Source organism: Elephantulus edwardii, unplaced genomic scaffold (genome assembly GCF_000299155.1).
Source record: "Elephantulus edwardii isolate Elephantulus edwardi_28Jun2011 unplaced genomic scaffold, EleEdw1.0 scaffold00005, whole genome shotgun sequence".
Lineage (NCBI taxonomy): Eukaryota > Metazoa > Chordata > Mammalia > Macroscelidea > Macroscelididae > Elephantulus > Elephantulus edwardii.
This window is the reverse complement of record NW_006399755.1, coordinates 9,294,684-9,306,117: the sequence shown is the minus strand read 5'-3', so window position 1 is coordinate 9,306,117 and position 11,434 is coordinate 9,294,684. Positions and strand designations below refer to the sequence as shown.

Below are 11,434 nucleotides of genomic sequence, written 5' to 3'. Positions count from 1 at the left end.
CACAAACGACTCGACGGCACATAACAACAACAACAACATTTTGATATACATCTAGAATATTTATTGCCCTCCACTGATAATTTCTCTATTCCTATATAATAGTAACACAACTTTGAGATGTGTTTTCATATCTAATTGTTGTTTTTGTAGATTTGGTCTTGTTTTCACAAATTCCTTACGTTCTTTCTTTTGTAGAAAGGATGTTATTTTTCCTTCATATTTGATGGAGAGCTTTGCTGGGTACAAGATCCTTGGTTGGCAATTATTTTCTTTCCATTTTCTGTATATGCCATCCCATTGTTTTCTTTCTTGCATGATATCTGCTGAGAAATCAGACTGACTCTGATTGCTTTTCCTCTGTAGGTGACTCTTTTTTTTTTTTAGTGCTGCTTTCAGTATTCTATCCTTATCTTTTATTTTGGAGAATTTAACTATGATCTGTCTTGATGTTTTCCTTTTTGGATCTAGTCTATTTGGTGATCACTGATCCTACTGAATGTGAGATTTCCTTATTATTCATAATATCTGTGAAGTTTTCTTCTAGTACTTTCCCACAATTTTCTCAATGATTTCCCTATCCCTCTCATTTTCTGGAATTCCAATATACATGTGTTAATCCCACATGATTAAAATGGGTGGTTTGTTGTTGTTATTTATGTCTCATCTTTGATTTTTCTTCTAGTATGTTTCCATTGATGTTTTTGTCTTCCAGCTCACTGAGTCTCTGCTCCATCTCTTCTGTTCTACTTTTTTGACCTTCAAGCATGTTGCACACTTCTAGCATTTCAGTCTTAAAATTCTGAATTGCCTTTTTATACCTTTCTGTTATTTCTAGTACTGTGTTGACAGTTTCCTCTCTGTCTTGTGATTTTTTTAAGTTCTTATACTTCTTTATCCATAGTTTCAACTCTTTCTTCCATTTTTTAAATTTTCTTCTGTATTTGTACAAGTTCCTCCTCACCAATATATTTCTTCTGGCTTTGTGTCCCTGGAGCATTTGCTCTCTTTGTGGTTTCTATTATTTCTTCCATCATTTGCACCTTCTTCCATAGCTGTTCAAATAACTCTTCGTCAATATCTTTTCCCCCGGTTCTCTACCTCTAGGGTATTCCCTTTATTTGTGGCTTCCGTTGTTTCTTCCATCGTTAGTACTTTCATACGGAGCTGAATTTCTTCATATCAACATACATCATCTGTCTTCTTGACTGTAGGGTATTCATGAAGTCTCTAATATTCTCTACGTTTTTTTCTTTTTGAGAAGGCTTAATTTGGTGTTTTTTTTTCACAATGTTTGAAGCTACCTGCTGCTTTCTTGACATTATGTGAAGTTTTTCTTAATAAGTACTAGGTTGTTTCTATTGTGTCTGTGAAAGTTGCTGGTGGTTCTTGCCTTTCTAATGTTACTAATTAGTTACCAAATTAAAATATTCAGTCTATGGGGTGAGCTACTCATTCTATTGTAAGTCCTCTCTGGGAAAATTTGCCTTTCCCTAAGTCCTTCGAGCAGAGACTCAGTGAGCTGGAAGACAAAAACATCAATGGAAACATACTAGAAGAAAAATCAGAGATGAGACATAAAGAAAATGAAAAACAAAAAAAAACCCAAACCATTTTAATCATGTGGGATTAACATATGTATATTGGAATTCCCAGAGACTTCCCGAAGTCTCTCTGTTCTTCTCTGCAGCCCTATAGGAATCTCGCCTTGATGTAGTCCCCTGACACCAACTCTATAGACCTCCCTCATGTATGAGGTGGCTGATGGTGTGAGACCAGGTGCTCTACTAAATCAATTTCTTATGCACCTTTTCTCCTAGAGCTTAATGTCTTCCTTTGTCTCTCGAGTGGCACAAGATTAGAGATCAGGGCTGCCAGCTCAAGCAGCTTTCATGCAGCGGCTCTCAAGTCAGCCTTCTCTTCTCTATCGCAGAGAGCTAAGAAAATTCTTTCCTCTGTTTTATATACTAAAGTCTCTTGTCCTGTTTGGCCCCTGGGATGGCCCCATAGCTGTGGAGACAGACCCCAAGATGCAGGGCCCTACAAACCCAGGGACACCTCAGTCCCTCCTCCTCATAAGCAGTGGAGAGTGCTCATTCTTGGCACAGAGCCTCGCCTCCCTCACCTTTTCTCCTACAGCTTAGTGTCTTCCTTTGTCTCTGGTGTGGTGCAAGATCAGGACTGCCAGCTCAGGTAGCTTGTATGCAGAGGCTCTCTAGTCAGCCCTGCATTGCAGAGAGCCAGGAAAATTCTTTCCTCTGCTTGTAGTTCTGTATACTAAAGTTGTTTGGCCCCTGGGATGACCCTGCAGCCACAGTGGCAAGGACCCCCAGATGGAGGGTCCCCAGGTACACCTCAGTCCTGTCCAGAAACCACTTCTATAGCATCCTAGATAAGGGAATCTTCAGCCTCTGCTTGAATACTTCCTGGTGTTCCTTACTACTTTTGAAGCTGCTTTTTTTATCCTGCTTTTGCCCAGTTATAGGAGATCACTGCCTCTTCTACTGGTTGTTATATTCGTTCATTCTAACACAGAACCTATTTGCTCTATGGATATCCTTCTTCTGGCAGAACCCATCTTTGGAAATAAGCACCACAACCCTCTCTCCATTTGGGAAGGAAGAGAATGGCTTTCTTAGAGAGAACCGGAACATGAGTGTACTAGGTTTAAGTGCAGTGAGGACGTCCACTCACCGATTTGCCTGTGTTACTGAGCACTTAGGCATCTAGACAGATAAATAGATATAGTCTCTGCCTTCACAGGGCTCCCTCTGATTGGAGATACAGACATATCAAGTAAGATAACTGTGGTCTGAGATGATGCATGAAGAAGTAACTCACTCCTCCTGGAGCAGTTGGGGAAGACTTCATGTTTGAGTGGAATCTTGACAGATAAGTGACTGAGCTAGAGAAAGAGTTACAGGCAGCAGGAAAAACAACCTGCAGAAACAGAGCCGGAGGGACAGGGGGAAGTGAGAGAGGTGGAAAGTAACACACTGATGTCTTGAGTAATGGGCAGGTGCCCGCTGGATAGTCCAGTATAATATGTCCCTTCCTTCAGCGGTAATAGCCCTGCTGTGCATGAGTGGCTACCTGATCTGGAGAAACTGGAAGCGGAAGAACACCAAGAGCATGAACTTTGACAACCCAGTGTACAGGAAAACAACAGAAGAAGAAGATGAAGACGAGCTCCATATAGGGAGGACGGCTCAGATTGGCCATGTCTATCCTGCGGTAAGAATTCCTGACGGGGAGAATTCCTTCCTCCCTCTCATCTTCCTTCCCTTCCTTCCACCCTTCTTTTTATCCTATCCTTCCTTCTGTCCTTCCTTCCTCGCTTCTTTCCTCAAACATTTCCCAAGAACCCACCATGTGCCAGGCACCATTCTAGGCCCAGGGGAAACAGAAATGCTGAGGCAGGTGGTGGGAGTGGAATGGGTGTCAGGGCCACCTTGTACTTAGAGGCTCTTCCGGGAAGCAAAGTCTTTATTTCTGCAGAGTAAGTTTTTAAAACCATTGGCCTTGAAGTTGTAACTATGGCCATTCAATTCACTTGTATGAATTTCAATAAATACTGCCTACCAGTTATGTGCCCAGCACCATGGATGTATGAAGTGTCCCAAAGTAAACAGAAAGTGGCACTTGCGCCCAGGGAGCTGGCGGGGGAGTAGAAATGCTGACATGATTGTACAGCTGTGTGCCAAGTGCCATGGTGGAAGCTCAGGAGTCTCCTAGGAAGCTTTCCTGGCTTGCTTTGTTCTCCCACAGTCCTCTGGGTCTCTCTCCATCATAGCACCTGTCACACTTTGTCTACTTGTCATTTTACTTATTGGTCTCCCCATTAAGCCATGAGCTCCTTGAGGGCAGGATTATCTGATTAATCTCTTTCCTTGATGCCTAGCTAGGTCCTACCAAATATTTATTGATTAAATGCTGAGGAAACATCAACAAGGCAACTAACTATTAATTTGGCTTAGGGAATCAAGCAGGGACTGCCTCACAGAGTATTGGCCGGCAAAGTGTGTCCTTGACACATCAATGGCAGTTTTCCAGGTAGGGAAGGGAAATGGCAACCCAGATAGAAGCCTGTGCAGTGGCATCAAGGCACAAAAGAGCATGACTTGTTGGGGGAGCAAGGACCACCAGGTGGCTAGTGCAGATGTCATTTTTGTGTAGCAGAGTGAGGGGGCTGAGTGTGACCTCAGAGGTCATCCAGTCCATCCCCCTGTTAGGCAATCAGCAGCTTTGACCGCCCACTGTGGGCAGAGCCCTGTCTTGGGGAGACCAGAGAACTGGAAGACCCAGCCCCTGCCCTCAAGGAGCTTTTTGTCTTGCCGGGGGAACCAAGGTCACAGCTGCACCAACTCCCGAAGAACCCTCTTTCCGAGCTGCCTGTCGTCAAGTGCAAGGTAGGGCAGTCCGAGGGGGCTGGTGAGCAAGGGCATGAATCCAGGCAGGTGTGGCCGGTCCTGGGAGGCCTGCTGCTTCTTGGATTGTAAGCTGGGTGTCGGGGGCAAAGAAGAAATGTGGGCTAGTCGCAGACTGAGGAGATGGCTCGTGGAAGAAGTGGTTGAGTATGGGGCAGAGCACATAGTGTTGCTGCTGAAGCAAACAGTTCAGGAAGGAGAGAGAAGAGAAATGAAGTTGAGCAAGTGAGAGATTCAGCAGATGGCCTTGAGTATCCTTAACCTCAGCCAATGCAAGCAAATTGTTGCTTAACCCATTTCTAAAATCCAGAGAGAGCACCAAGTTCAGTGGAAGAAGCGTTGAGCCTAGAGTGAGGTAATGAGTTCCTGCTTTGCTATTCTACCACCTTGCAATCTTCTTCCTTTTCTCTGCTCATTTGCTTCGTAAAATGGGAATAATAAACCTCATTCTATCTGCCTCTTAAGTTTGCATCATTCAAACTAAATAGCACATGTGAGAGCACTTGTGAATTATAACATGCTCTGCATGTGTAAAGTGGTATTATCTCCTGATGATTCTAAAACCCATGTTAATTACTTTTGTCAGGTGTGGACAGAGCAGCAGAGTGAGGAAATCAACACTTAGTGAGCACCTGCCATTTGTCAGGCACTGTAGTCAATGATTTAAATACGTGGTCTCATTTCATAGTCATGGCAAACTTAATAAAGTTGATATTTTAGTCTCATTTTGCAGAGAAGGAAACTGAGACTCAGAAATGTAATCTCACATAGGGAGCTCTGGTGGTCTAGAGGTAAGAACTTGTGCTGCAATCCCAAAGGCACATCATTTGAATCTACTAGATATTCCGTAGTAGAAAAATGGGCAGTCTCCTCATGCCATTTACTGCCTTTGAAAACCCACTGGAGGGTCAGCTCTGAGTTGGTTCTGACTTGAAGACAAACAACACCAACGAGGTTACATAGGAGTTTTTAAGCTCTGGACTCTAAATTGTTAGAAGTCCAAATTGTTAGACATTTGACCACTAGCCAAAGGTTGGCAGTTCACATCTCCCCGGAAGACACACCTGGAAAATCTAAGGAGCAGTTCTACTCTGCATGCATGGAGTCAGCATGAGTCAGAATCAGCTTAATGACAACCAACAACAACATGATCGCACAGTCAGGAATAGACCGAACAATGATTCCAATTTACCTGTTTACACAAAAGTGTGTGCTCTCTCCACTGTATTGTGAAGGAAACAGCCTCAAAGGTCTGAAAATTAGTATTGTCAACAATCTGTTCTATCCCAGCGTTTTCTGTCCTGTCTCCCCAAGGTTTTCTCTTCTGTCTCTTTCTCACTGCTTGTGGCCTAATCATCTGTCTTGATTGAAGAGAGTGGGAGAGTGGCTAAATGAGAAAGAGATACTCTCAAATGTTTTTGCTAGTGGAGCAATACCAAGACATTGACACAAAACCACGGGGCAATGGTGTTAGTTTTGATCTCATGTGGACTGTCTAGAATGTTCTATCTCTTGCTGATAGAGTTAACGTAGAACACTCTGGACCTATGTAAATTGGGTACTATGCTAAGCACTTATATGCATTATCTCATTTGATTCCCTATGAGATAGATTTTATTATTACTGTTTGACAGAAGGTAAAACAAAGGCTCAGAGAGGTCAAGAGGTTAGCCCATATTCACAAAGTTATAATAAAGATATTGGGGGAGAATGAGAAGTCATTGATAATTGGTTCCAATTTTATGAGGGGAGATGAAAATGTCCTAAAATTAGATAAAATGAAATCATGATGATAATGACTAGTGATCATGTTTTTAAAAACACTGAATTATGCATATTAAATAGGTAAACTATAAGGTATGTGAATTATAGCTCAGTAAAGTTTTTTAAAAATGAAAAACTATTTTAAAACCACAGATTTTTCTAAAGGAATCTTTGTTGTTGGGAATTTTCGATGTTGTGGTTGGCTCTGACTCACAGCAGCACCATGTACAACAGAATAAACCCTGCCCAGCCCTTTGCCTTTCTCTAAGCTGTGCTGGCCTTAAACCCACTGTTGTTGTCACTGTGTCAATCCATTTCATTAAGGGTCTTCCTCTCTTTCGTTTCCCTCTACTTTACCAAGCAAGATGTCCTTTTCCAGGAACTAGCTCATCCTAATATCATGCCTACAGCATATGAGACAAACAGTAGCCAGGAATCGGAATCGTGGGAATTCAGGTGACAACAGAATCTGTTAAAGAAATGTAGGCTAGAGAGAAAAAGAACCAACAACAAACCCAAACTCAGAAAGAAGGGTAGAGACTCCTAACACATTTGCAAAGGAGTTGTCCTGTGTAGAACTCTCTTGAGTCCAAGAAATAGACTTAATCAGGGAACATCGGAAGATAACAGCAAACAGATTTCACATTCGTATTGGCAAGATATTAAGGCCACTGTCTACAGTTGAATAAACTGCTTACTGGGCCCCTTATCTAGTGCACAGTCATTTGTGGCAGAGAGAAGCTTAGTATCTAATGACTAGAAGGTAGGGATGAGGGAAAGCACGATGAAATTTAATTGACCTGTATTGCCTTCCAATTCTGTAGAGTTAGTTGGAAGAGTTGCAACTGATGTACCTTCCTAATTATGATTAACATGCTGAATACAAGTAGTTAATGGCCTGAGATAATGACCAGCAATTTCCAAAGCTAACCCACTAGAGATGATGAGACCAAAAAGCCCTCTCAGGGAAGATGAGAAAGGTTTAGAGCACTATGGTTCTTACCTACAAAGAGGCAAGATAAAAATAATGTGAAAAGTAACAGTTCTGGATTTACACAGACCTGAGCTCAAGTTTATGTACTTGTTAAGTGATCCAGGGCAAACACTGCTTAAGCTCACTGAGTCTCAGTTTTCTCATCTGTAAAATAAACGTGAGAAGTCCTTGAGGTTGTTTGAAGATTGTATGAGCTAATGCCTGTAAAGTAACTGAATGTCTCATACCTTGTGGATATTCAAAGAATAGTAGCTACTGTGTGTCTAATGATTTTTTTTTATCTGTCTTCCCCAGCGAGTGGCATTAAGCCTTGAAGATGATGGACTGCCCTGAGGATGGGTCCGCCCTCTTCGTGCCTCAAGGAACTCAGTCCCATGAACTACACTCTCTGGATGGTGTATGAATGGATGGATGGTTTCTGCACATGGGTCTGTGTGAATGTGCGTGTGTGTGTATGTGATATTTTTTTTTAATTTATGTTGCGGAAAGGTAACCACAAAGTTATGATGAACTGCAAACATCCAAAGGATGTGAGAGTTTTTATATGTATAATGTTTTATACACTTTTTAACTGGTTGCACTACCCATGAGGGACTCATGGAAAGGCTACTGTTGAGTGTCTAACGTGATGTACATAACCAAGCTGAGGTTGGTGGGACAGTAGCTTACTTATCATTTAAAAACTGTATTGACAGAGGATGTTTGTTTCTTGGGGTTTTTCTTCTTCTTTTTTTTTAGGGTTTTGGTTTTTTTGTAAATAAAAATAATTATGCTTTGTGGCTATCCATCAACATAAGTAAAAAAAAAAAAGGATGAAAACACTCCAACCCCCTTCCTCATTTAGATTATTTATTAACATATTTCAAAAATTAAGATTAGTTCTATAAACAATTTAGAGAAGTGAGAGTATTTATTTTTGGTGTGCTTGGCTCTCCACGTTGGAGTCCTGGTGGTACAGTGGTTAAAGCGCTTAGCTGCTAACCAAAAGGTCAAACCCATCAGCTGCTCCTCGGGAGAAGGACGAGGCAGCCTGCTTCTGACAAGATGCGCAGCCTGGAAAACCAGGGGCAGTTCTACTCAGTCCCAAAGGGTGGCTGCGAGTTAGGATCAATGTGACATCAGTGGGTTTGGTTAGCTCTCCCTGCACTTGGGAGGGGGGTGTGTGTTTGTGTTGATGCATGTGTGTGTGTGAGAGAGAGAAATCTGTAGAGAAAATTGCACACCTATGGCTCTTGTTTAAATACACAAAGACTAATATGTTTTTAAACCACCCGTAAGAAGGCTAGCTGTAGTTTTCACAGAAGCCTTCAGAAATTTGGCTCGGAAAGCATACCATGGATTCTGCAGACACCTAGTGGAAGGGGCAGCTCCTTTCCACCTCTGGCTATTCCTGAGGCACCTGTCTGTCAGGAAAAGCACTTCCAGCTCACCCTCAGCTGCTGTGACTCCCCCCTGGGCTTTCTATTCCTTGGTGAAGGCCAGTGTGCAAACTACACAGTGCCAGAAGCACCTGTGAGCACAAGTCAGAGCAAGCTAGCAACTCAGCGGCTCCTAGTTTCAAAAGTTGAGCTCTTTGAGTAAAGTTGAGCTTACTTCCTTCAGGACCATGTGTTGAAGTCACTGCACTTCCTCCGCAGCACCTGTAGGCTGCCATCCTTACCTGCAGAATGAAGCGGAGAATGTTTCCAGGACAGCTCTAGTTTGTCCTGGGGAGAGGCTCAGCCCTGAGGACACAGCTTTATCCTGTGCTCTGGGTGAGGCCTGGGATAGTGGAATCATTTTTTACTCCCATCTGCATTTCCCCTTCTCCTTATTTCCTACCATTTTCTTAGGTGGAGAAAACACTTTAAAATAATAAATAGGTTCTTTACCTTCATATATGGTCATGTAGGTGAAACTAATTTTTGGCTTCAAAAAGTGTAGCCAAACAATAAGTCCTATTTGAGGGGGGGAAATGGCATATACAACCTTATAGTACATTGGACTCTGCACAGAATTTGGTTACTGCTTTGTAAATAAAAAGAGAAACTGTATATGTATATATATATTTTTTTTTTCATTATAGACACTTTGCTTTTCCTGGGCCCTGATGAGTGAGAAGACGTGCTGTTTTCTCTTTGTAGGGGTCTACCTTTAGATACCTAATCCCACAGTCCCAGCAGGAATTCAGTCCCACTGGCTTTCTTAGCAAAGGTATAGTCTTTTCCTAACTCTTTCCCTGCTGTTCTGCACTCCACTGGACAACAAGGGCCAAGGTGTGACACAGATGTTTCTGGCTGAAGTAGGGACAGAGGATATGTATCTAAACTTAACATACCTGGAACTTGACGTATTTAAGCAAATACCAACCCCAGCTCCCACGTCAGTGAAGCTTGGATGTCTGACCAGCTTGATTATCCTTGGGTTTCCACACAGACCCTGCTCCTAAGACCTTCCTCTGCATTGCTCGTGGTCTCATAACCGCTAAGAATGCAGCTGTGCTCTGGACCCTGGACACTAGGTGTTGCATAAGCCATATCCTTACGATATGCCTATGTTGATAATCCTCAAATCTTTGTCAGAAAGGCAAACACCGTTCACCTGGCATGATCAATACCAAACAACTTAAAGAACAAGTGGTCATCTCCTATGGAGCTGGGTCACATTACTCTTCTTTCAAGAATGGAAAGTAAATCTATTTTGTACTAAATGAAAAACACTGAACTTTACGCAAAACAAAGTGGGGGTTTTTTCCCAGTAACCTGCTTCCAAAGACATTTAATTTCCTGGGGAATGAAATTGTAACAGTGACTTATGTGCTGTTTCTAACTTTCAGTCAGATCTTTGCTTTCACAAGAAACAAAAGCGAATAGGCGCCGGTGACACAACCTGATAAAACTTGTGACTCTCTGTTTCCTGAATATGTTACAACTGCAGTTTGAGAAAGGGCAGCTTTTAGAGCAACTGACACAAAACTCACAGCACTGGCTGACAATACATAAGATGGCATCTGGCCGACCTTCCCTCTCTTCCCAGTACCTGTTAGAGGTGTGGAATCCTCCTCTTGTGTGTAGAAAGACTTTTCCTGCAAACCAGAGAAGCATACACATTGGGAAAATTAGACTTCCTAAGAGTGATGCGACATTTTCCAAGTTTGAAGAGCTTTTGAGCCTTGGTCCAAAATGTCACATTTCCATTGCCTTTTGGCCTGTGAGCACTTAGATCTGCAGCCAATAATGAATCCTAACGATTAGACTGTAGAACTGGAAGGAATCTTAGAGACAATATTAGGAGGGGGCAGAAAATTAATTTGGTTGGCAATATTTTCTTTTTTTTAAAACAAACAACTATATGTGGGCCTTTTGTCCTTTCTCTTCTCCAGTGTCTGCTTCAGTCTGCCTGAAAATGATAACAAACATGCTACCTGTCTTATAGCCTGTCTCTCCTGAGCAAGAATGAATGCATCTGCAGAGCCAGGGCAAACTAGAATGTTATTCGTTTACTCTTGATGTTGTTGTTGGGCAAAGGTCAGATTGGACTCATAACAAGCCAGTGTGACAAGCAGAACTGCCCATGGGGTTTCCTAGGCTGTGATCTTGGCAGGGAACAAACTAACAGGCTTGCTTCTGCAAAGCCTCTAGGTGAGTTTAAATTGATGGTTAACAGCCAAGCCTTTAGCTATTGCACAACCAGCACTCCTTTTTGCTCTTGAAAGCATGAGTATAAAACAGTGAGGTCACCTCCCCTGTAAAAAGATGAGAAGGGACTTAAGGTTATGGCAGTAAGTACCACCAGTGACTCCAGTTTTCTGTGTGATTACAATATTGCCATTCACAGAAACCAATCTCAAGATCCTAATGATAATGCCAAGTGCAAAGTCAGGTACTGCAGATAAAGATGTCTGTCTGTCTGTCCTTAGGGAGTTAACAGAATCAGAAGAGGAAGACATACATGAAAGCAAAAAAGGTGGTGGGTTCTATTCAGAGCACTTTGGGGGCACAAACAGATGTGTTATTTCTACCTGAGTTGAAGAATGGGGTCAAGAATAGCATCATTGAAGAAATAAGCTAAAGCTTAATAATTCAGTAAAGATGTTCAGGTGACCTCAGCCTGAAGAGGGGAGCCTGAGCTAAGACAAAAGAGGTTTGAGACAGCGTGGAGATTCTAAGGAACTGCAAGAAGTTCGTTATAGCTGGAGCAGAAGGCTCCAGGGCGACCTAACAAAATATGAGGCTGGCTGAGAAGACAGGTTTGATGTAAGCACTTTATAGAA

The 11,434-nt window shown here is 42.3% G+C and overlaps 1 protein-coding gene across 5 annotated transcripts in view; it reads left to right on the top strand.

Moving 5' to 3' along the window:
* The window catches only part of LRP8 (low density lipoprotein receptor-related protein 8, apolipoprotein e receptor), a 91,947-nt gene extending 83,828 nt beyond the window's left edge, over positions 1–8,119 (top strand). For 3 of the 5 annotated variants that reach the window (XM_006879699.1, XM_006879696.1, XM_006879698.1), the window contains 3 exons: positions 3,059–3,231; positions 4,230–4,406; positions 7,477–8,119. In XM_006879699.1, coding sequence (XP_006879761.1) covers positions 3,059–3,231; positions 4,230–4,406; positions 7,477–7,515 — 389 coding nt within the window. In that variant the 3' untranslated portion in view covers positions 7,516–8,119. The remainder of the gene's footprint in view (positions 1–3,058; positions 3,232–4,229; positions 4,407–7,476) is intronic. The other 2 variants (XM_006879700.1, XM_006879697.1) reach the window with 1 other exon arrangement.
* The last annotated feature ends 3,315 nt before the right edge of the window (positions 8,120–11,434 follow it).